The sequence below is a fragment of the Heterodontus francisci genome, chromosome 38 (assembly GCF_036365525.1).
Source record: "Heterodontus francisci isolate sHetFra1 chromosome 38, sHetFra1.hap1, whole genome shotgun sequence".
Classification (NCBI taxonomy): Eukaryota; Metazoa; Chordata; class Chondrichthyes; order Heterodontiformes; family Heterodontidae; genus Heterodontus; species Heterodontus francisci.
In genome coordinates, this window is record NC_090408.1 from 10,252,072 (window position 1) to 10,279,022 (window position 26,951).

At 42.6% G+C, this 26,951-nt stretch overlaps 1 protein-coding gene across 5 annotated transcripts in view; it reads left to right on the forward strand.

Moving 5' to 3' along the window:
• The window catches only part of arnt2 (aryl-hydrocarbon receptor nuclear translocator 2), a 503,920-nt gene that overhangs the window by 434,118 nt on the left and 42,851 nt on the right, over positions 1 to 26,951 (forward strand). For all 5 annotated transcript variants that reach the window (XM_068017713.1, XM_068017714.1, XM_068017715.1 and 2 more), the window contains exon 16: positions 2,125 to 2,293. In XM_068017713.1, coding sequence (XP_067873814.1) covers positions 2,125 to 2,293 — 169 coding nt within the window. The remainder of the gene's footprint in view (positions 1 to 2,124; positions 2,294 to 26,951) is intronic.

Genomic DNA, 26,951 nt, shown 5'->3' on the forward strand with positions numbered 1-26,951 from the left:
ACTTATTTCACAACTTACGCAAATATCTTTATAATCCATATCCAACACAACTACCAGAAATGAGTACAAAATAAAAATTTACTAAGAACAAAAGATTCACAATCATGAAATGGGAATTTTTAGTGCTGATGGCTATCGAACTACTACTCAGTCTCTATTGGACGTTAATATATTGCAGTGAAATTAATTTACCTGTGTTGATGCACCATCAATAATGCTGTCTGACACCCACTGTTTATATTTATATTTCTCAGCCAAACCAATGTCTACTCTGACTAGGTGTTATGTGCCTTACTGGAGCAGCTCCTTTTACTTCTGTGAGGATCAGAATTTGAATCCAATTTGGGAGCTGATCTGGAGTCATGAACGCTCAATTTATTATGTAGCAAGCCAGATTGGGAGGTTTTGGAATTGCTTCTAGATCAGGTCAGGGTTCAACTCGCTGGAATAAAAGGAGCTCCAAGTCACCCTCGTATCGTTAAAAAAAAATGCTCAAATTTTACATTGGCAAAGCAGTAGTAAAGTTTTCCTATTTGTTTCAGGTTTATAGTTTTTTCTTTCTTTGGCAACAAAATGGTAGCATTTCTCAAGGCCTTTGTGCTCCAATCACCTGAGACAGCTTGGTATCTCAGGGGTAAGGGGAGACATGGACTTTTATTGCTGACTGTGGATGGTTAGTTGTATGCCACCAGCTGTTGAAATTCTAACTAGTCTTCCCTATTGCTTCATGAGTAAGGAAGGACTTGACCAAATTTAGCCATGGTCAGGCCAGGGCTAGCTTGTTCAGTGTGGGCTGTGTCCTGTGGTGGACTTTAGGGTGGCTAAGAAATATTTCAACAATCATTCTTCAGAACTTAACAAAACTAAAAAAAAGTCTAGCTCTCTACAAATGCTGGGTTCCTTTTGAAAATCTACATGTTCAATTCTGTGTATTTTGTTACTCTTATCAACTAGTGATTATCAACCAGTGAGAGCTGAGTTGTGCAAGCCAATGGTGTCCCAGGTATTAACCTGTTTTGTGCTGAGTTTTAGATTAGATTAGATTAGAGATACAGCACTGAAACAGGCCCTTCGGCCCACCGAGTCTGTGCCGAACATCAACCACCCATTTATACTAATCCTACACTAATCCCATATTCCTACCAAACATCCCCACCTGTCCCTATATTTCCCTACCAACTACCTATACTAGTGTCAATTTATAATGGCCAATTTACCTATCAACCTGCAAGTCTTTTGGCTTGTGGGAGGAAACCGGAGCACCCGGAGAAAACCCACGCAGACACAGGGAGAACTTGCAAACTCCACACAGGCAGTACCCGGAATCGAACTCGGGTCCCTGGAACTGTGAGGCTGCGGTGCTAACCACTGCGCCCTGTGCCAGAGTTAGATGCTCTGAACAAGGCTGGCATTCAGAGTGCTACAATTCAATACCTGTGAGCTAGGGAGAGAAAATATAGGACACGACTAGAAATTTGAACAAGTCTATAGTCAAAAGGAACTGGAAAATTAATACTCCCTTATGATTTATTCATAAATAGCAATAAGCAGTAGACTAAGAAAATATGGAACAAAAGGACAATTCTGAGCATATCTACTGGCAAAAGGACCCCAGAGCTGGAACATTGATACTTCCTGATGCATTATTAGTAAAATAAAAGCATGTAAAAAAACTTAATACCTAATATGGTTTGTACAACAAAAACCGTGCTAAGTTTATAAAAAGTGTGGCCTGTTACAGTATGGGATTGCAATTCTTGTGTGTTAGTTTTAGCAGCCTTATTCAGGTTTATTAAACATTGAAAAGTTTATTTTAAAATTAGAACATGAAAATTCAGTTAGAACATGTGAGTTCAATTCCCAGGTGATATTTGCATGTGGTTATCTGCCGCTCATATTGCTTTGATCATCTTAATGAACTACATCTCTAATACATTCAGTTTGCATTTTTCATCTTATTGGCATTACATTTCCAGCCTTAGTAAGCTTTCAAAGTAGCTTTCTATTAAAACTGTATGTATTGAGCATTTTATTTGTATTAACCAAACAAAATTGTAGAGTACCTTCCTTTTATTTAGACTTCAGGTAATTGCACATTAAAAATGTTATTCTCTCCTCTTGCAGCAAGTAGCATCCCAGTCCAATAAGGCTCAGTCACCACCTTTCGCCATGGGATCGAGTCACACATTCCCAGCGGATCCATCTACTTTCAGTCCCCTCTCCAGTCCTGTGTCTACATCTTCACCAGGAGGACCTTCTTATACCAGTCTGGCAAATCGATCTACTGGTTTTGGTAAGTAAAAACCTAAACTAGTCATGACCAGAGTGGTCTTTCAGTCGACATCTTCCCCAGATGAATGGATTTGACTGAAAATGGTCAAAAATGGGGATAGAGACTAAGGAAAATGGCTTGGTATGATGTGATACCATTGCCCACAATATCAGTAAACCCAGAACACTGGTTTGCCTTTCCTCCACCCGGGGATTCAGCTTCACTTCACAGTATCTTTTTGGTGCAGATTTTTATATTCATTATTATGCCACTAACTTAAGCTACTTCTGGATCACTGTCATCAGTGCTGAGAAATTCTACCATTGCATGACCAACTGGCACCTGTGGGGATGGTGAGTAAAAATGGCTTTATGACCTAGTGATTTATGACCTTTATGACCTGCAGACGCCTGCAAACGCGACATGAAGTCCTATGACTTTGACCACAGGTCGTAGAAGTCAGTTGCCAGTGATCACCAGAGCTGGCGGACAGCCATAAAGGCGGGGCTAAACAGTGGCGAGTCGAAGAGACTTAGCAGTTGGCAGAAAAAAAGACAGAAGCGCAAAGAGAGAGCCAACTGTGTAACAGCCCCAACAACCAATTTTATCTGCAGCGCCTGTGGAAGAGTGTCACTCTAGAATTGGCCTTTATAGCCACTCCAGGCGCTGATTCACAAACCACTGACCACCTCTAGGCGCTTACCCATTGTCTCTCGAGACAAGGAGGCCAAAGAAGAAGAAGGCGATGACCTAGTGGGTTTACATGTCATGTAGAACATCCTCAAACATTGACTATTGCTGATCCCACTAGAGATGCCTTTTCTCTCATTATGTCATAATTGCCAAATTTGGCGAATTATATATACTTGAAAAGGAAAAAAATGTAGAGCTATGGGGAAAGAGCAGGAGAGTGGGACTAATTGGATAGCTGTTTGAAAGTGCATGCACTGCATAGACACGATGTGCCAAATGGCATCCTTTTGTGCCAACAGATTCTATGGAAGTTCCCCTTAAAAAAAAAATTGAAAAATGAAATGAGAAATCTATTGTACTGAAAAATGCCTGTTCATAACGACACCAATCAGTAGCATGAATAATGCAGCGAGCAGAGCTCCCCCATCACCTTGCATTAATCTCATTTGGTACCAGCCAATGCTGTGTTGTAGACACAATGTCAGCTCCTTTATAAAGAAGCTCCTTATTCTTACCCTGATTGTGCAGCTTGATACATCTTCATCAGTATTTGTCAGCTTCCCTTTATTCTTTAAATCCAGGGACTTTCCATGTACCAGTAGTTGCTGGGGCTATTTTGATCTCAGTAGTGCTACCTTCATTTTCTTTCTCAGGGATTGATTCAAAATTTCAGTGCTTCTCTGTGGGCAGAACTTGTTTCTATATTGGGTTTGGAGGCAATGGAAAATTCCCGAAGTTACCAGTGTCAAAAAATCATAAAGGATATTGTAGTTTCCATTTTTCCTTTTTGGAACTTTGGATGCCATGATTATAAAATAATTGTGATTTATGAAAGTTAATATTGATGTTATTGTTGATTTTCCAGAGAAATCATTATTATAATAATTAGGAAATATATGTACATCTATGAATTGTCGAATGAGGTATGGCTTGAGGTATAAATTACAGTAAATCGAATATCATTTTATTTTCTTTCCCTGCTCGATTAATTTGTTTATCAAAAATTCCCTTGGCCTCTCCACGTGGCACTCTACTGCCAAGCTAAGATGACAGTCCCACCAGCTCTGCTCCAGGCTAGCTGTTAAGATACATTCATCCAAGGTACAAGAGCTGCCTAACATAAGTCGCCCAGTGATTCTGTGCTTCCTCCTATTTTGAAAGTGCCTGGCTGTTGCTTGATGTGGACATGCCTGACAACAGGAATATGCTGGGTGGGAATTGATGTTACATCCTGCTGCCCTGGATACAGGGTATTGTTAGATCATTGTGTTGTGTCAACATGTTGCTTAAGATTGTGCGCTCTTGCCAAATCATGCATTTAATGTAAGCAGTCAAATTTTAGCTCTACCCCAATACAATAGTGTTTGGATCCTGGGAGATTAAGATCTTGAGGGAAGCACTGAATATGCTATTGGCACAGAAGGCCTAGAATCAATTTCTGCTTCTGTCAGTCATCACAGATGAATGATAGATTATGGTGTCTATTCACATATGCTGAAATTGACTCCCATTTACATTTTGCACTGTCAGTCACCTGCAGCTTGGTAATGGGTTTTACCAAAATCTCTTTCTTGTCATAGCTCTCCCACAGCTGTGTCTGCGTGGGTTTTCTCCGGGTGCTCCGGTTTCCTCCCACAAGCCAAAAGACTTGCAGGTTGATAGGTAAATTGGCCATTAGAAATTGTCACTAGTATAGGTAGGTGGTAGGGAAATATAGGGACAGGTGGGGATGTTTGGTAGGAATATGGGATTAGTGTAGGATTAGTATAAATGGGTGGTTGATGTTCGGCACAGACTCGGTGGGCCGAAGGGCCTGTTTCAGTGCTGTATCTCTAATCTAAAAATCTAAAAAAATACATACTTGTTATAAACTTAGGCTGTTTTACGTATTACTACTACCAGTATAGATTATGGTCATTATTGTTGCTAATGCAATACTACAATTAGTTTAGGACTAGTTGAATTCCTGTGAGTTAGCGGACATACGGAATGTTTATTAGTGACATGGAATGTTATACCATGGAATGCATGGTGAATTACTGAATTATACAGATGACCACCTGTGTTGCTTGTAAACAAATAAAAATGTAATTCTTTCTATACCTTTACAACTCTTACGCTTATCTTTTTCCTATTTTCTCTGTTTTGTGACTTGCTCGCTATACCAGGCTGTTTGTCTTCCACACTCCTTTTCGCCCTCTGTGTGCACTTTTCCCAGTGCAATATCTATTTGTCTAAGAATGTTTTTCTCACTCTTTCCCAGTGTTGCATGAATCTCTCCTTTGCTGTGTCTCCACTCGCTGCCTTCTGACTGTAAAATATGTTCCTTTGCTGCTTAATTCCTATCCCTTTCATTTTTTTAAAGACCAGGATACACCACAAGATGGGAGGCAACAGGTAGTGAGTTGGAGGTGAATACAGGGGTTGACACAGATGAAAGAGAGGAAGCAAGGGTTGGTGAAGCTCAGGACAGGGACTGCAGGAGGGAGTTGAGAGGATTGCTGCTTGGGCGTGCTTGTTGGGGACTCAAAAAGCAGAGAGAAAACACACCACACCGCAGTCATAGACAGAAATAAATAAATAACTTGCATTTAGTATAAATGGGTGGTTGATGGTCGGCACAGACTCGGTGGGCCTAAGGACCTGTTTCAGTGCTGTATCTCTAAATAAATAAATACATTTATAAAGTGCATTTCATGGCCTCAGGAAGTCCAAAAGCATTTTACAGCCAATGAAGTATTTTTGACGTATACTCACTGTTACAATGTAGGAAACAAAGCAGACAATTTGTTCACAGCAAGCTCCGTTTTGGTGATTTTGGCTCAGCGATAAATATTGGCCAGGAAACCGGGTAGAACTCCCCTGCTCTTCTTTCAAATAGTGCTATGGGATCTATTACATCCACTTGAGAGGGTCGACTCATCCAAAAGACAGCACCTCTGATAGTGCAGCACTCCCTCAGGATGATAGATAGTCACAGTGAGGTTCTATACAACAATGCCCCAAACAATATTAAGCACAAAAGACCCAGCTTAACAATGCAAGCTCCAGGAAGGGAACAATACTCCAGTCCAAGGCACCTGAGAGATGGTACCAGCTGTGTGGCAAAACTAATTTCCAACAGGACCTGGGATAGTTTCTGGGTAAATGTAATTATCTTTGTGAATTATTTAAATTTCAATGTGTTATTGTTTTTAACCTGTATAGTAGCCAGATGAGGGAACATGACAGCCAAAAGAAATCAGGAAAATATCATTTGAGCAATTTGGTGCATTTTTCTTGTTGGTTTGTAATTTTACGACCTATTTACATTTGAGCAAATCAAATACAAGTGTGCAAGTGTAACGTGCATTAACCATGCACGACTCTATATGCTGGATATAACTTAATCATATAGTTATTGTAAAAATAATGAGTGAAATTAAACTGATATAAAAGCCAAGCCATTCTCTACTTTACCTGCATTTCTAATCACTCGTAAGCAGATTTCTAATAACCAGAAAATGAGGGTTGCAAAAGAGCCAAATTAAAATATACCTACAGGGCACAGTGACCAAATTCAATATCAGGCAGGAGCTGAGGAACTAATCATAAGATACACGTTCATTAATTAGTTATAGTCATTACAGCACAGAGGGAGGCCATTTGGCCTATCAAATCCATGCTGGCTCTCTGTAGAACAATCCAGTCAGTCCCGTTCTCCCACTTTATTCCCGTAGCTCTGAAAGTTTATCTCCCTCAAGTGCCCATCCATTTTCCTTTTGAAATCATTGATCTTCTGCGCTTCCCTCGTAGGCAGCGAGTTCCAGGTCATTACCTCACAGTGCGTAAAAAAGTTCTTCCTCACATCCCCCATCTATCACTTGGCCAAAACCTTAAATCTGTCCCCTAGTCTTTGTGTCATCGGCTAATGGGAACAGCTTTTCTTTGTCTACCTTATCTAAACCTGTCATAATCTTGGACACCTCTAGCCAATCTTGCCTAAGTGTCCTTTGCTCCAAGGAGAAAAGACCTAGCATCTCCAACCTAATCTTGTTGCTAAATTCCCTCATACCTGGAACCATTCTGGTAAATCTCCTCTGGATCCTCTCAAAGACCTTCACATCCTTCCTAAAGTGTGATCAGAACTGGATGCAATACACTAGCTTGGCCTAACCAGAGCTTTATAAAGGTTCAGCATAACTTCCATGCTTTTGTACTTAATACTTCTACTTATGAAGCCCAGCCTCTCATACACTTTGCTAATTACTCTCTTAATATGCTCTGCCATCTTCCAAGATCTGTGCACATGAACCCCCAGGTCCCTCTGTCCCAGCACACCCTTTAAAACTGTGTCAATAAGTATATATTTCCTCTCCCCATCACTTCTGCCAAAGTGCACCACCTCACACTTCTCTGTATTAAATTCCATCTGCCATTTGTCTGTCCACTGTGTCCTATTGCATTTGATTGGTATCATCCTCACTGTTTGCCACATCTCCAAGTTGGGTATCATCATGTTTTGAAATTTTACTCTGCATTCCAATATGCAAGTTATTTATATATATATATATATATATATATATCCTCCAGTCTGAAAAACAACCATTTACCAAGACTCGCTCCGGAAACGAGTTCAAATGCCACCAGGTCAGCTGGGGGAAATTTGAACTTAATTAATTAATAAATCTGGAATAAAATGCTAGTCTCATTAATAGTCATCAGGAAACTACCAGATTATCATAAAAACCCATCTAACTCCATGGGTTGAATGGCCTCCCTCTATGCAGTAAATGACTCTATGTAAGTGACTCTAGTTCACTAATGTCCTTCGTGGGGGGGAAGTCTGCCGTCCTTACCCATTCTGGTCGACATGTGACTCCAGACCCACAGCAAAGTGGTTGACTCTTAATTGCCCTCTGAAATGGCCTCGCAAGTCACTCAGTTGTATCAAACTGCTACAGAAAAGTTGAATAAGAATACAATCAGGTGGACAATCTGGCATCGACCTAGGCACCAGAAAGGACAAAGGCTTACCCTGCCCAGTCAACTTTGCAAAGTTCTCCACACCAACTTCTGGGGACTTGTGCCAAAATTGGGAGAGTTGTCCCACAGACAAGTCTGATGTAGTTATACTCACTGAATCATACCTTACAGCCAATGTCCCAGACTCCTCCATCACCATCCCTGGGTATGTCCTGTCCCACCTGCAGAACAGACCTACCAGAGGTGGCAGTACAGTGATATATAGTTGGGAGGGAGTGACCCTGGGAGTGTGCAACATTGATTCCAGACCCCATAAATTCTCATGCCATCAGGTCAGTCATGGGCAAGTAAACCTCCTGCTGATTATCATCTACTGTCCTCCCTCAGCTGATGAATCCTCCTCCATGTTGAACACCACTTGGAAGAAGTACTGAGGGTAGCAAGGGCACAGAATGTACTCTGGATGGGGAACTTCAGTGTCCATCACCAGGAGCAGCTTGGTGGCATCACTACTGACCGAACTGGCCAAGTACTGAAGGACATGTCTGCCAAATTGGGCCTGCGGCAGGTGGTGAGAGAAGCAACAAGAGGGAAAAACCTACTTGACCTTGTGCTCACCAATCTACCTGTTTTGCAGATGCAGCTGTCCATGACAGTATTGATAGGAGTGACCACCCACCACACAATCCTTGTGGAGATGAAGTTCCATCTTCACACTGAGGACACCCTCCATCATGTGTGGCACTGCCACCGTGCTAAATGGGATAGAATCAGAACAGATCTAGCAGCTCAAAACTAGGCATTGATGTAGCGCGGTGGACCTCATCAGCAGCAGAATTGTATTCAACCACAATCTGTAATCTCATGGGCCGTTACATCCCTCATTCTACCATTACCATCAAGTTAGGGGACCAAGAAGTGGAGGAGAGCATGCCAGGAGCAGCGCCAGGTATACCTAAAAATGAGGTGCCAACTTGGTGAAGCTACAACACAAGACGACATGCATGTAAAACAATGAAAGCAGTAGGCTACAGACAAACGATCCCACAACCAACGGATCAGATCAAAACTCTGCAGTCCTGCCACATCCAGTTGTCAATGGTGGTGGACAATTAAACAACTAGCCAGAGGAGGAGACTCCAAAAACATCCCTATCCTCAATGATGGAGGAGTACAGCACATTAATGCAAAGGACAAGGCTGCAGTATTTGCAACCATCTTCAGCCAGAAGTGCCAAGTGCTTCCTCCTGAGCTCCCCACCATCATAGATACCAGTCTTCAGCCAATTCAATTCACACCACATGATATCAAGAAATGGCTGAAGGCACTGGATAAAGCATATGAGCCCTGACAACATCCCGGCTGTAACGCTGAAGAATGGTGCTCCAGAACTAGCCGCGCCCCTAGCCAAACTGTTCCAGTACAGCTAAACACTGGCATCTATTTGACAATGTGGAAATGTCCTGTCCACAAAATGCAGGACAAATCCAATCCAGCCAATTACTGCCCCATCAGTCTACCTTCAGTCATAAGCAAAGTGATGGAAGATATTGTTGGCAGCGGCCCTTGCTCAGCAATAACCTGCTCACTGATGCTCAGTTTGGGTTCCACCAGGGCCACTCAGCTCCTGACCTCATTACAGCCTTGGTCCAAACATGAACAAAAGAGTTGAACTCCAGAGGTGAAGTGAGAGTGACTGCCCTTGACGTCAAGACAGCATTTGACCGATTATGGCATCAAGGAGCCTGAGCAAAATTGAAGTCAGTGGAAATTGGGGAAAACTCTCCACTGGTTGGCACAAAGGAAGATGGTTGTGGTTGTTGGAAGCCAAACATCTGAGCCCTAGGACATTGCTGCAGGACCTTCTCAGGATAGTGCCCTAGGCCCAACCATCTTCAGCTCCTTCATCAGTGACCTTCCCTCCAACAGAAGGTCAGAAGTGAGGCTGTTCGCTGATGATTGCACATTGATCAGTACCATTCAAAACTCCTCAGATACAAGTAGTCCATGTTCGCATGCAACAGGAGCTAGACAACATTCAGGCTTGGGCTGATAAGTGGGAAGTAACATTTGTGCCACACAAGTGCCAGGCAAAGACCATCTCTAACAAGAGTGAATCTAACCATCTCCCCTTGACATTCAATGGCATTACCATCGCTGCATCCCCCACCATTAATATCCAGTGGGGGTTACCATGGACCAGAAACTTAACTAGACCAGCCATATAAGTACTGTGGCTACAAGAGCAGGTCAGAGGATGGGAATTCTGTGGTGAGTAACTCACCTCCTGACTCCCAAAGCCTGTTCACTGTCTGCGAGGCACAAGTCAGGAGTGTGGTGGAATACGCTCACCTACCTGGATGAGTGCAGCTCCAACAAGATTTGAGAAGCTGGACACCATCCAAGACAAAGCATCTCACTTGATCACCATCCCAGCCACCACCACCTTAAACATTGACTCCCTCCACCACCAGTGCACTGTGATAGCACTGTGTACCATCTACAAGATGCACTGCAGCAATTTGCCAAGGCCCCTTCACAAACACCTTCCAGACCCGTAACTTCTGCCACCTAGAAAGTTGAGGGCAACAGATGCTTGGGAGCGCCACTATCTGCAAGTTCCCATCCAAGTCTGACACCATCCTGACTTGGAACTATATCGCTGTTGCTTCACTATAACTGGGTCAAAATTCTGGAACTCCCTCCAGAACAGCACTGTGGGTGTACCCACACCACATGGGCTGCAGCGGTTCAAGAAGGCGTCTCATCATCACCTGCTCGAGGGCAATTAGGGATAGGCAATAAATACTGGCCTTACATCCCAGGAATGAATTTTTAAAAAAGTTTTTTTTAATCCAAATTGATACTGTCCCTCCTATTCCATGAGTCCCCATTTTGTTAACCAGCTTTTTATGTGGTACTTTGTCAGACACTTTCTTACAATTTGCTTACAATTTACCTTTGCTGTTTGTAGTATATATAAATGATTTGGAGGAAATTGTAGCTGGTCTGATTAGTACGTTTGCTGATGACACAAAGGTTGGTGGAGTTGCGGATAGTGATGAGGATTGTCAGAGGATACAGCAGGATATTGATCGGTTGGAGACTTGGGTGGAGAAATGGCAGATGGAGTTTAATCCGGACAAATGTGAGGTAATGCATTTTGGAAGGTCTAATACAGGTGGGAAGTATACAGTAAATGGCAGAACCCTTAAGAGTATTGACAGGCAGAGAGATCTGGGCGTACAGGTCCACAGATCACTGAAAGTGGCAACGCAGGTGGATAAGGTAGTCAAGAAGGCATACGGCATGCTTGCCTTCATCGGTTGGGGCATAGAGTATAAAAATTGGCAAGTCATGCTGCAGCTGTACAGAACCTTAGTTAGGCCACACTTGGAATATTGCGTACAGTTCTGGTCGCCACACTACCAAAAGGATGTGGCGGCTTTGGAGAGGGTACAGAAGAGGTTTACCAGGATGTTGCCTGGTCTGGAGGGTAATAGCTATGAGGAGAGGTTGGATAAACTCGGATTGTTTTCACTGGAACGACGGAGGTGGAGGGGCGACCTGATAGTGATTTACAAAGTTATGAGTGGCATGGACAGAGTAGATAGTCAGAAGCTTTTTACCAGGGTGGAAGAGTCATTTACTAGGGGACGTAGGTTTAAGATGCGAGGGGCAAAGTTTGGAGGGGATATGCTAGGCAAGTTTTTTACACATAGGGTGGTGAGTGCCTGGAACTTGCTGCCGGGGGAGGTGGTGGAAGCAGGTACGATAGCGAAGTTTAATAGGCATCTTGACAAATACATGAATAGGATGGGAATCGAGGGATACGGTCCCCGGAATTGCAGAAGGTTTTAGTTTAGACAGGCATCATGATCGGCGCAGGCTTGGAGGGCCGAATGGCCTGTTCCTGTGCTGTACTATTCTTTGTTCTAATTCAGATAGACAATATTCACTGCATTCCCTTCATTAGTCTTCTCTGTTACTAAATCAAAAAATTCAATGAGATTAGTCAAGCATGATCTGCCTTTTACAAATCCGTGCTGACTCTCCTAAAACAGCACTGATGTTAAACTGACCAGCCTGTAGTTACTAGGAATGTCTTACCCACTTTCTTGAATAATTGCCACTTTCCAATCCTCTGGCACCACTGCTCCCCCCACCGCCACATAAGTAGGAAGATTACGGCAACCCTTCCCCTATTTCCACCTCACTTCTCTTAGCAACTTGGGATGCAAGCACTCCAGACCAGGCAACCTATCCACTGTAAGCGTAGCCAGCCTTTCCACTGGATCCTTTCCACTGGATCCTTTCAGTTTTCACCCCATCCATTACCTCTGCCATCTTCGCAACTAGTCCTACTTTGTCAGCATCCTCTTACTTAGTAAACACTGATGCAAAGCACTTAGTAAGTACTGTAGTCTTGCCCTGCACCTCTAATCATACTTCTTTGTCCCTAACAGGCCCCACCCCTCGTTCCCTCCTTTTGCTACACGCTTACTCTTTACATGTCGGTAGAAGATTCTTGGGTCACCAAATTTAATTGCAAATGAACAGATCTATGTGGAATTGCATCTACACGAATGGTGAAAAACCAGACCACATCTGTGACTGTCACAGTTTCTTTGAGGAAGCTTTGAAACACTGTGGTATATATACACTGGAATATGGAATAAAAGTTAGCAGCTTAGCATGTTGAAAAGCAGTGCAGAAGCATAATCTCAGATCTGTAATTTACAAGAGCATGAAGAGAACATTGGAATAGGAGTAGGCCATTCAGCCCCTCAAGCCTGTTCTGTCATTCAATTAGACCATGGCTGATCTGCATCGTAACTCTATTTACACGACTTTGCTCCATATCCCTTAATGCCCTCGCCTAACAAAAATCTGCCAATCTCAGTTTGAAAGTTTCAGTTGACTCTCCAGCCTTAACAGCTTTTTGGGGGAGAGAGTTCCAGATTTCCACTACCTTTTGTGTGGAAAAAGTGTTTCCTGATATCACCACTGAATGGCCAAGCTGTCAGTTTTAAGATTAAGCTCCCTTGTTCTGGGCTCCTACTCCAACCGATAAAACTCTTTAATCATCTTAAATACTTCAATTAGATCATCCCTTCTACTCTTATACTCAAGGGAATACATGCCTAGTCTTTGCAACCTTTCCTCAAAATTTAATCTGTCTGATGCATCTGTGCTGCACCCCCTCCAAGGCCCAGATACTCTTCTTGAGGTGTGGTGCCAGAACAGCACGCAGTATTCCAGATACGGTCTAACCAGAGCTTTATACAAACATAGCATAACTTCCACTCCTTTGTATTTCAATCCTCTTGAGACAAAAGTCGACATTCCGTTCACATTTTTTTTAACCTGTTCAGTAGCTTTTGGAGATTTCTGTACATCTCTCTAATCCACAATTCCTGTTTTCTCACCATTGAGAAAGTACTCTGACTTATCTTTTTTAGGTCCCAAGTGGATAATGTCACACTTCCCAAACGTTGAACTTCATCTGCTACAGTTCTGGCCATATTTAATCTATCGATGTCATTTCGCAACTTTTTGCTCATATCTACAGCACTTACTGGGCCAGCTAACTTAGTGTCATCAGCAATCTTGGATATGCAGCCCTCTGTTGTTTTATCTAAGTCACTTAGATAAATAGCAGGCTCTTTAATCAGTTGTGGCCCGAGTGAGCTCAAGCCACCAACCTTTCGCTTAACAGCCAAATACATTGGCTCACTGAGCTACAGAGACAGACAACTCAATTATTAAAAGGTTTATTTTGTTAATGCTGAAGATCAGAGGAAGCACAACAAAGCTGATAGGCAGCTCTTGTCAAATGGAATTGCAGTAGTGATGACTAGCAGTGAGATAGGGTCAGTAATTCGCTGAGGTCAGAACAGTTATGTTGATTACTACCAGTTGCATCTGAATAACACTGAATAGTTTTACCATTCATTTACTGTGGAGGAACAAACATTTGGACAACATGAGGTAGCAAACTGAACGAAATACAGAATGCTTAGTTTAACACTCTTGACTGATTCTGTTCTGCTGCTAGAAGAGGGTGTTCTAGTATAGCATCTTTAACGTAGCGAACTATCGCAAGTTGCTTCACAAAGGAGGTTAGACACCAAGTAGAAGTTGGGAGCAGAGTTACTGAAGGCATATTCAAAGGGGACGTTTGAAGATGGAGAGAAATATATGAAGAAGGTCAGGAAAACAGCTCACATGATAGGTTCGGATGAGCAGGTTTTATTTCTTCCTTGCAGAGTACCAGTCCTACATGTCTTCCCATTACAGTATTGTGTTTCTTAAAAGAGCCGAGTGTCCTGACCTCAACCACTGTGCCTGCCAACCCATTCCTCCAATTTATCACTCTCTCTGTAATGAAATACTTCTTGCGACGGCCTAAATTCACATCCCTGACCCTGTGTCCAGTTGTTCTACTGCGCTGGTGTATCTAAAAGCCTTGCTTCAGGTTTACTTTCTCTCAAGAATTCTTGAAGAGCGCTGCAAGGTCCCTTCCAAGCCATCTCATTTTGTGGTTAAAAAGCCCTAGCTTATCAAGTCCTCCCTCTGACACTGACTATTAAACTTGTTCTCTTCTGCACTGCCTCTAAATGGGTCCATTATGTCAAGGGATTAGAGCTGTGCACAGTACTTTTGATACACCCTGGCTAGGGCACTTGGGATTTGCACTGTTGGCACTCTTCCTCAATCCTGAGACCCTTTTGAGCATTTTCTATCATGATCTATGCATTCACTCCATTTGTTGCCTCCTGCCATGCCTGCTGTACACATGCTCTATTAAGAGGATTCTCCATAGCCCCAAAGATGGCCACTTTCCTCATCTCCTCCTACATAACCTTCAGGCCCTGTGTAGTGAATTAAGTGTCTCCAACATTTTGAGTATCAGCAGTCAGACTTCAACCTCCTCAATTTAAATGCGGCAGTTCTTTAAGAGCTGCTGTACATAGAATTCTGCATCCACGGGTGCTATGGTGATTTCCTTTTCAAGTATTTATCCAATTCCCTTTTGAAAGTTACTATTGAATCTGTTTCCACTGCCCTTTCAGGCAGTGGCATTCCAGATATAACAACTCACTCTGTAAAAGAATTTCTCATCATCTCACCTCTGGTTCTTTTGCCATCTTCCTCAGTGTTTAGGAAATAAAATAAGGTGTTATCTTAATTTTAATCATTTTTTTGACATGTCAAGTCTGCTTTGTGCATCTTTCCTGTTGTGAGCTCGTGAAATTTTATTTTTTATTCATTCATGGGATGTGGGCGTCCCTGGCCAAGCCAGCATTTATTGCCCATCCCTAATTGCCCTTGAGAAGGTGGTGGTGAGCTGCCTTCTTGAACCGCTGCAGTCCATTTGGGGTAGGTATACCCACAATGCTGTTGGGAAGGGAGTTCCAGGATTTTGACCCAGCGACAGTGAAGGAACGGCGATATAGTTCCAAGTCAGGATGGTGTGTGACTTGGAGGGGAACTTGCAGGTGGTGGTGTTCCCATGCATTTGCTGCCCTTTTCCTTCTAGTTGGTAGAGGTCGCGGGTTTGGAAGGTGCTGTCTAAGGAGCCTTGGTGCATTGCTGCAGTGCATCTTGTAGATGGTACACACTGCTGCCACTGTGCGTCGGTGGTGGAGGGAGTGAATGGCACCTCATCTACAAACAATCAAGCGGGCTGCATTGTCCTGGATGGTGTCGAGTTTCTTGAGTGTTGTTGGAGCTGCACCCATCCAGGCAAGTGGCGAGTATTCCATCACACTCCTGACTTGTGCCTTGTAGATGGTGGACAGGCTTTGGGGGGTCAGGAGGTGAGCTACTCGCCGCAGGATGCCTAGCCTCTGACCTGCTCTTGTCGCCACGGTATTTATATGGCTACTCCAGTTCAGTTTCTGGTCAATGGTAGCCCCTAGGATGTTGATAGTGGGCGATTCAGCGGTGGTAATGCCGTTGAATGTCAAGGGGAGATGGTTAGATTCTCTCTTGTTGGAGATGGTCATTGCCTGGCACTTGTGTGGCGCAAATGTTACTTGCCACTTATCAGCCCAAGCCTGGATACTGTCCAGGTCTTGCTGCATTTCTACATGGACTGCTTCAGTATCTGAGGAGTCGCGAATGGTGCTGAACATTATGCAATCATCAGTGAACATCCCCACTTCTGACCTTATGATTGAAGGAAGGTCATTGATGAAGCAGCTGAAGATGGTTGGGCCGAGGACACTACCCTGAGGAACTCCTGCAGTGATGTCCTGGAGCTCAGCTGATTGACCTCCAACAACCAAAACCATCTCCCTTTGCGCTAGGTATGACTCCAGCCAGCGGAGTCAGACTGCCTTGATGTCAAGGGCAGTCACTCTCACCTCACCTCTTTTGTCCATGTTTGAACCAAGGCTGTAATAAGGTCAGGATCTGAGTTGCCCTGGCAGAACCCAAACTGATCATCACTGAGCAGATTATTGCTAAGCAAGTGTCGCTTGATGGCACTGTTGATGACGCTTTCCATCACTTTACTGATGATTGAGAGTAGGCTGATGGGGCGGTAATTGGCCGGGTTGGACTTGTCCTGCTTTTTGTGTTCAGGACATACCTGGGCAATTTTCCACATTGCAGGGTAGATGCCAGTGTTGTAGCTGTACTGGAACAGCTTGGCTAGGGGCGCGGCAAGTTCTGGAGCACAGGTCTTCAGTTCTATTGCCGGAATATTCTCAGGGCCCATAGCTTTTGCAGTATCCAGTGCCTTCAGCTGTTTCTTGATATCACGCGGAGTGAATCGAATTGACTGAAGTCTGGCATCTGTGATGCTGGGGACTTCAGGAGGAGGCCGAGATGGACCATCTACTCGGCACTTCTGGCTGAAGATTGTTGCAAATGCTTCGGCCTTATATTTCGCACTGATGTGCTGGGCTCCCCCTTCATTGAGGATGGGGCTTTTGTGAAGCCACCTCCTCCAGTTAGTTGTTTAATTGTCCACCACCATTCACGCTGGATGTGGCAGGACTGCAGAGCTTAGATCTGATCAGTTGGTTATGGGATCGCTTAGCTCTGTCTATCGCATGCTGCTTACGCAGTTTGGCAAGCAGATAGTCCTGTGTTGTAGCTTCACCACGTTGACACCTCATTTTGATGTGGTTTATGGATCCATCCCAGACCAGTTTCACTGATAGTATCTGGCAATTCAGCCCAGCCTGGAGATCTATGATGCTTTAATATCATCACAGGCTGTGTGGTGCTGTCAGTCTGCCAGTCAGGATCCTACTTTAAAGGGTTAGCTGCCTCTTGATAGGCCTCCAGACTAGTCAGATGTGCTAGGTCTCATTAAATCAATGGTGTCAATTTAGGATACAGGAGTCCCTATAACCTAGAGTAATAAAGCAGCCAAGAAAGGGATTAGAGAGCCAGATGATTGGTCTTTAAGAATATGTGTCTTAAGCTAAGAGCTGAAGATGACAGTTTAATTTTAGGTCTGATATTTTTGCTAGCAAACCTATAGTACAAGTAATTCAGTGTTGTTTTAGCCTCCCCAAACTCAGGTCTTCGCACCACAAGGACTGGCATTTCCCCTGACATGAGCGAGGAGATTGGCTAACAATAGTATAAGTATCTCTGCAGTCTCAGAATGATGGTTATGGTGGCCTATGAAAGATTGGTTGTCAGGTATGGTAGGTGACTTCCTGACCTCTGACCTAGAATTGGCCACCTGATAGTCCACCATTAGATTGTTATTTTTGAGAGCAGAAAAGAGATTGTACACACTTACCTGACCTTCCAGAAAGTCCTCTACAAAAATGGCATATAATGAATGGAAGAAATACATCCAGTGCTGTTCACAGAACACATTATCCCTCTGTCCTTTGGCATTCTGCCCTTACTGGAGTATATTTAAGTACCTGTTGCCTTGTGTCTCAAGTTCAGCTCTATCAGCGTCTGTGTACTCTGTCAGTACCAGCTTAGTTCATTGGTAGCCTTCTCCCCTCTGAGTCGAGAAATTCAAGCTGTACTCAAGGAACTCAAGCATGTAACCTAGGCTGATATTTCAGTGCAATACCGAGGGAGTGCTACACTATCAGAAGTGCTGTCGTTTGGATAAGATGTTAAATCTGTCTGCTTGTTCAGGTAAATGTAAATGAACCCTGACACTATATGAAGAAGAGCAAGGGAGATTTCCGAGTCTCTGAGCCAGTATCTATCCTTCAAGCAACACCAGTGAAATATACTGACTGATCATTTATCACATTGCGGTTTATAGATCCTTAAAATATGCAAATTGACTTTTGTATTTGACTACATAATGGTGACTATATTTCACAATATGTTAATTGACTGTGAACTGTCTCTATTTCTGTGTTCAGTTGCCACAATATTCTCCCACATTCTAATTTCAGATCCTTTAGTGAGCATCAAAATATATTCCTTGGAAGGGTCTGAAAACTTGACTGTCTTTGTTTCTGGTTTGGTTCCTTCTTGGAATGTCAGTCTGCCTTTAAGGTTGGCTCCTGTCGACTAACATTGCTCTCATTGGAAGATCTGTTTGTCAGATTAAAACTGAAGCAATGCATCCTACTACACGAGAAGTTAGTTTGGGTTTTGCAGCCTCAGATGACATGTCAACCCTGGCAGCTGAAGTCTCTCATAGTATTTATAAATGGCCTGTAGGACAAGGTCCTACGCTAAAGCATAATCATTTAAAAAATAAATTTGTAGGCAAACGGAATGAAATACTAGAATGCATCTAAAAATAGAATTGCCAACTCTGGTTGGATGTTTTCCTGAAGGTTTGATCATGTGACATATCCTCATGGGATATTTGACCACGTGATATATCATCATGTGGCATTTGACCATGTGACCACCTTCAGAACCACCCAGCTTATGCTCTATATATTGTTAAAGAATCTCCTGCAGGGTGCTCACCACCTGCCCACACACGTTACTTCCTGTTGTCTCAATTTTCAGCTTTCCCTCAGTATCGTACCAAAGTGTCGGCCTAGATTATGTGCTCAAGTCTCTGGAATGAGGCTTGAACTCACGGTTTTGTGATTCAGACCCCTCAACAGAAACATGTTTCAACGCACTTCACAAAGCTCCAAAAAGAAACTCGACACTGAGACAAAGAAGGCGATAATAGCAGATGAAGAAATTTGGGGAGTGAATTCCAAAGCACCTGAAGTAGGTGGCTGAAGGTTACAGCCACCAATTGTGGGGAAAAAGGAAAGGGGGCTGCAGAAAAGGCCAGAGTCAGAGGAACAAAGCATTTAGTGGACTGTTGTGCTGGGGATATTGTAGAGGCAAGAGGTGAGGCCATGTGGTCAGGGTAGAGTCCATGATGGGATAGGTTATATGTGGTTTGTAAAAGAATGAAAATTGAGGAGCCAAATGACCTCTTTCTCATTTTCTACTTGATGTTCTCATGTCTCTTAACAGGTTAGAAAAATGTTTTCTTTTAAATGAGAGATTCATTGAGTACTTTATAGAGAAAGTACACCATCAGTCTTTCCTTCTCCTTCAACTAGTGTTTGTGCACTGAATATATTATTACTTTACAGTGATATGTGACAGATTAAAACCTGAGATTGGCTGGGTAATATTGATTAACTTTGTGAAAGACCTTTAGATTGAAAAACAAACAATAAGTTCTTGATTCACTTTCAGTGGATGGATTTACAAAGCTATAAATTCCAAAGTGCAAACTGTCAGCACAAGAATGTAAAATGAGAATATAATACTCTAAAGTCAAATATTGATAGAAAGATGGCACAATGCTGTGTTACCAGAAATAAGTTGTAAAGTTGCCATTCTCGACCTCGGTATTGATGGATCTGCCCTAATTCCTCCTCAGTTGTCACCACGTATTTGTAATCAGTTCTCTGTCTGCTATTAGGCTACAAAACTTTATAATTATGTCTCCTCTTCACAGCATAACTCCACAGCTTTTTTTATAATCTGTGTCACCTTTATTCCGCTGTAAAACATCAACAGTATGGGAGAAATCTGTTCCAATCAGTTGTGTGCTTAATTAATTTATGATGACCTTTTGAACTCCAGCAGTTATGTAGAATGCAGTGATTCCAGGTGTCCATCTATTCCAATCTTTCCACCATGCCAATCTTGTCTCCCTGCTGCATCAAGGCTGGTAATTCCATAACTGCCCAGCTCTCTCACAGTGAGTGAAATACAAGAATCAGAAAAATGTAAATGCTATGCAGATACATTATACAGGAGCATTTTTATCAGTATTTGGTATGACTACAATGCATCAAAAACATACCAGCTGTCAGTTCAGCCAGGGAAAATGCTGACAGCAAATTAATGACTTTGATATGCTAAAGGTTTATTCCAAGTATTTTTGACCAGCAGTCAGAAGAGCCCCTGTCAGTTTTGTAACTCACTAAGAATGCTACAAAAAAAAGTTATCGAATTGTGTTTTTTTTTTCTCTCATTTCCTACCTGAAGCTTATTCATGCAGTGTTATGGTTTGGATTTTTCGAACACATTGCAAGATGAGAAAATGATGTCTTGCAGTTAGAACCTCGCATTGCCCAAGGATAAGTCCTGATTATTTCAGGTCAGGCACTGATATTTCTGTTATTTTCCAGCCAATCCCAGAGAATCCGGGCAATAATGTTGGGAGTATGTCCGAACCACATTCCCTGTGAGTGAGACTTCCCAGCCCGATTGCAGAATCACCACTGACATCTTTTTAAAACTATTTTTGTATTTATCTTTCATAGAAATCATTGAAAGTTTATGGGACAGAAAGAGGCCACTTGGCCCATCGTGCCTGCGCCGGCCGAAAAACAAGCCACCCAGCCTAATCCCACCTTCCAGTATTTGGTCCGTAGCCCTGCAGGTTACCGCAGTTGAGGTGCATATCCAGACACCTTTTAAATGGGTTGAGGGTTTCTGCCTCTACCACCGTTACAAGCAGTGAGTTCCAGACCCCGACCACCCTCTAGGTGAAAAAAAATTTCTTCATCTCCTCTTTAATCTTTCTACCAATCACTTTAAATCTATGCCCCCTCGTCACTGACCTCTCTGCTAAGGTAAATGGGCCCTTCACATCCACTGTATACAGGCCCCTCAGAATTTTGTACATTTCAATCAAATCTCCCCTTGGCCTTCCACTGTTCCAATGAGAACAACCCCAACCTATCCAGTCTTTCCTCATAGCTGCATTTTTCCTGTCCTGGCAACATCTTTGTAAATCTCCTCTGTACCCTTTCCAGTGCAATTACATCATTTCTGTAATGAGATGACCAGAACTGCACACAGTACTCAAGTTGTGGCCTAACTAATGTTTTATACAGTTCCCATATAACCTCCTTGTTCTTATATTCTATACCTTGGCCAATAAAGGAAAGGATTCTATATACCTTCTTAACCACCTTATCGACCTGTCCTGCTACCTTCAGGGATCTGTGGACATTCACTCCAAGGTCCTTCGCTTCCTCTACACCTCAGTATTCTCCCATTATTCATATATTCCTTGGCCTTGTTTGACCTCCCCAAATGCATCACCTCACACTTCTCCGGGTTGAATTCCATTTGCCACTTTTCTGCCCACCTGACCAGTCCATTGATATCTTCCTACAGTCTACAGCTATCCACCTCGCTATCAACCACACAGCCAATTTTTAAGTCGTCTGCCAACTTCTTGATCATGCCCCCTCCATTTACATTCAAATCATTAATATATACCACTAAAAGCAGGAGACCTAGTACTGAGCCCTGCGGAACACCACTGGAAACAGCCTTCCGGTCGCAAAAACACCCGTCAATGATTACCCTTTGTTTCCTGCCACTGAGCCAATTCTGTATCCAGCTTGCTGCATTTCCCTGGATCCCTTGGGCTTTAATCTTTTAACTAGTCTGCCATGTGGGACCTTGTCAAAAGCCTTGCTAAAATCCATGTAGACCACATCAACTGCACTACCTTCCTTATTACGTTTTTTAAACCATTCAATCAACTTAGTCAGACAAGATGCATGCTGACTATCCTTGATTAATCCTTGCCCTTCTATGTGACAGTTTATCCTGTCCCTCAGAATTGATTCCAATAATTTGCCTACTACTGACGTCAGTGTAGTAAGGGAGTGCTACAAGGGAAAGGTATAACGAACACAGCTCCAGCCCTCAGAATTTTGAACAATTTGTAATGGGCCCCATGTTGGGCTAACAGGACCATATTTCGAACTCTTCATGTACTGTTAGTGCACTCTACTCCAACCAAGTAATTCATTGTGTATATGTATGCATTTTCCATTCATGCCTGTGCCAGCTTTTTGAAAGAACTATCCAATTAGAGTCCCACTTACTCGCTGTTTCCCATAGTGCTGCAAAATTTACATTTAAAATATATATCTAATTCCCATGTTAGCTGATATTGTTCTCTATTCTTTCTCTTCAGGTACTGTCCACTTCTCCATAAAATCTGCCATCATCACCCCTCACCTCAAAAAAAAACCCTTGCCCCCTCTGTCCTAGAAAACTATTGCCCTGTCTCCAACCTCCCTTTCCTCTCCAAAGCTTCTGAGTGTGGTTCCGCCTCCCAAATTCGTGCCCATCTTTCCCAGAACTCCATGATTGAATCAGATTTCTGCTCCTGCTACAGTACCAAAAGTACTCTTTTCAAAGTCACAAATTACATCCTATGTGACTGACAAAGGTAACCTATCCCTCCTTGTCTTTCTCAACCTGTCTGCAGCCTTTTATATGGTTGACCACACCTGTTGACCCCTCCTCCAACACCTGTCCACTGACTGCACTCACCTGGTTCCATTCTTATCTATCTAATCGTAGCTAGAGAATCGCCTGCAATGGCACCTCTTCCTACTCCCACACCATTACCTCTGGTGTCCCCCAAGGATCTATCCTGTCCCCCCTTTCCCTATTTCTCATCTACATGCTGCCACTTGGCGCCATCATCTGAAAACACAGCGTCGGTTTTCACATGTAAATTAATGCCACCTAGCTGTACCTCACCACTTTGTTTTTGTTATTATTCTCTTTGGAAAGTTACTATTGAATCTGCCTCAATTGCCCTTTCAGGTATGGCATTCCGGGTTTTAAATATATGTATATTATATATAATATTGTGCTTATAATATAAAAAAACTTACATCTATGCACTACCTGTCTACAGCTTGACTTCCTGTTGTCCCATTTTTCTCCCATTCTTGTCACATACGTGGTATTAACTATTTCCAATTCTAAATTCTTCCAAACACATTTCTAATTGGATTTTGAATGAAACGCACTCTCTCGCCAGTGCTGGTGCTGAAGCATCTCTGTTTTATGTCTCCTAGCAACTCTCAGCCAATGATGCAAGGAGTCTTGTTGCAGCCAACTCCTCCGCTCCCCAAACTGCTCCAAGTTCGATTACTTAACTGTACAAATATAAAAAGAAACATTGTTTTGATTCTCTGTACTTTATTTTGTTCCTAAGATCGTTTTTGGTGTTTGAATGCCCCCAATAATTATCACTGTTTTTAACCAGCCCCAGCCCGATTTCTGGATTGCCTCCCACTGCTTACAATATTTGATTTATCCAGCAGTCTCAGCCCTGGTCCAGTGTTTTAATGCAATTAAAGTTTTCATGACTTTTTTCCCTCTGACTCTGTTTTAATGGGCCCCTGACAAGGTCATTAGTTTCCTTCTTGGTCTTCCCTTTCTTGCCACAGGTGTATAAGAAAGACAGAAGAGTATTTTCTATATTGTGATAAGCTAGTAACTGTGGAGGAACACAGATATTTAGTGGTCCAAATGCAAAAGTCACTAAAAGCTAGTGATCAGATATAAAAAATAATTTAAAAGGCTAACGCAATGTTGGTCTTTTTCTTAACAGGGCTAGAATATAAAGGGGTGGAAATTATGTTACAGCTGTACAGAGCTCTGGTTAGACTGCATCAGGAGTACTGCATTCAGTTTTACGCACCACACCTCAGGAAGTATATATTTGCTTTGGAGGGGTTGCAGCACAGTTTCACCAAGCCTAAAAGGGATAGGTTATTAGGACAAGCTAAATAGAAGAGACTTGTATTCTCTTTAGTATAGAAGATTAAGGTGTAATTGAGGTATTTGATGATGAAATTAGAACTGGAGCTGGATGATGTTAGGAAGCACTTCTTCTCAGAAAGGGTAGAGGAAATCTGGAATGCTCTCCCCTAAAAAGCAGTTGAGGCTGGGGATTAATTGAAATTTTCAAAACTGAGATTGATAGATTTTTGTTAGGCAAGGGTATTAAGGGTATGGAACCAAGGCAGGTAGGTGGAGTTCAGATACAGACTAGCCATGATCTAACTGAATGGTGGAACAGACTCAAGGGGTTGAATGGCCTCCACCTGTTCCTATATGTGAAGGAGTACAAATGCAAGTCTCTACAGCCACTGAAAAGATGATCACGTTCAGGACAAATATATAGACCTAATTGAAAAGCAGGATCGTGTCTGCCACTTTTGCAGTGAAGACAAAGCCATCAATTGTTAAGTCGCTGAGCACAGTGGGAGTGGGAGAGCACCTCAATGGTGACGTCAGGGTGGGTCAAAGATGGCTGTCTGAACTGTTGTTATCAAGAGCCCACAGGATTAGAGAAATGAGTCATTCCGCTCCCTGCATGGACAAAACATTCTCAGTAAGGTGAATATATTGGCCTCTATGGTTAATTATATTTAACTTTATTTATTAATCAGAATTTAGTGTAATCATTTAATCCTCCATTCCCCAGGTTCCTTGCAGCCCCTCTTCCCACTTCTCCTTTTCCCATCCCTCAGCCTCTGTCTTTTGCCATCTCCACTTCCCGCTCCCATTCATACCCACTCTTTCTCTATCCCATCTACACCCTTCCTTTCCCATCAACACCCTCCTTTCTCTTGGAGCCCCCTCCACCCCTGGCAGGAGGTAAATTTACAGCCTTATATGGGTAGTTTCCATGATAGGTTTTGCCAAAGGTATTTATAATGGGCGTATAAAAATAAGGGCAGATCACCTGATTGAATTACACCTGCATATCCTGCTCCATTTATCCCTGCACACTAAACCACTTGATGTGCTATGGGCGATTGAGCAGTGTATATGTATACAGAGAATGAGTTATGTAGATAGATTGATCAATCTATCTACTTGCCTCCGTCGTCTTGTCTGGTTCAAGCAGCTTTGCACAAAGACAAGTCAGCATCAGTTCAATTGGTTTTCCTTGTTGGTCCCTGGTAAGAGGGATCTCCCCAATGCTGTAGTTAGGTTCAATGCTTGTTGTTCAGTACTGACTGAGTAAGGCTCTTCTGCAGCTACATTACTTACTGCTACAGGACAATTAGTCATGGTTGTGGATTTCAAGCTTAATTGTCCACCTCTAGCTGTAGCACTGGTCATTCTTCAAATGAAAATACTGTGTGTCCCACACTTCTGTCTGAATGTCTTTGGGCCTTCTCAATGATAAATGTGTTTAGCTGTGCACTTCCATTTATGTATATAGTTTATCCAAAAATCGTGATCAATGCCCATTCTGCATGCCAAATATGTATAGCCATTTATTTTTGTGTTGTGAATATAATAATGCTTATGTCCATGTGTAAATGTTATAGTAAATCAGGCCTGAACAATCTGCCTGTTTAACCTTACACCAGATGCCTCCTCTGGAAACAAAGGCAGTCTTGAGGGACAAGGAAATTAAAGGTTCATGCTAAAGTGTCTCTGTGTTACAGATGCCCCTCTGACTTTCCATGTAGGAAGGCATATAGAAGCAATCTATCCTTAGTACTATAAATACAAATTGCTGGAAATACTCGGCAGCTCTGGCAGCTTCTGTGGAGAGAGAAACAGAGTTAACATTTCAGAAACTGGAAAAAATTAATAATGTAACAGGTTTTAAGCAAGTATAGAGGCAGGGAAAAAAGAACAAAAGGGACATTCTGTAGTAGGGTGGAAGGCAGGAGAAATTAAAGGACAAAGGGTTAATAGTGCAGTGCATAAGGGAGTGATAATGGGACAAGTAAAAGAAACAAAAGATGTGCCTAGGGGAGGTGTGAATGACAGAATCATGAACAACTGCCGTCCTAAAACACAAAAAAAATGAAGAAAGATAAAGGAAACAAAAGAAATCTCTGCTTAGGCCACAACTAGAGTATTGCATCCAGTTTTGGTCATCACACTTTAGGAAGGATGTGAGGTTCCATGAGGGGGTGCAGAGGAGATTTACCAGAGTGGTTCTAGGGATGACGGATTTTAGCTACAAGGTTAGGCTGGTGAAGCTGGGGTTGTTCTCCTTGAAACAAGGGAGATTGAGGGGAGATTTAATATCATTACAGGATTATGACAGGTTTAGATAAGGTAGACAAAGAATAGCTTTTCCCATTAGCTGATGATGCAAGGACTAGAGGGCACAGATTTAAGGTTTTGGACAACAGATGCAGTGGGAAATTGAGAAAGAACTTTTTATGTTGTACCATTGTTTAAAAAAGGAAGTAGGGATAGCCCAAGTAATTATAGGCCAGTCGGCCTAACCTTGGTGCTGGGCAAATTATTGGAAAAAAGATAGTATAAATTGTCATTTCAAGAGGCATGGATTAATTAAGGACAGTCGGCATGGACTTGTCGAGTTGTAGAGTCATTACTGCGCAGCAGGAGGCCATTTGGCCCATTGACTGACTAACCTGTCTAACTAGTCTGACTAACTAGATTAAATTTTTGAGAAGGTAACAAGGAGAGTAAATGAGGGTAGTGTGATTGATGTAATCTACATGGATTTGGGCAAGGTTTTTGACAAGGTCTCACATTGTAGACTGATCAGAAAATGAAAAGCTCATGGGATCCAAGGGAAAATAGTTAATTGGATTCAAAATTGGCTCAGTGTCAGGAAGCAAAGGCTTATGGTTGACAGTGTTTTTATGACTGGAAGGCTTTTTCCAATGGGGTCTCCATACTGGGTCCCTCGCTGTTCTTGGTATATATCAATGATTTAGAATTACACGTAGGGAGCATGATTAAGAAATTTGCAGATGATATGAACATTGGCCGT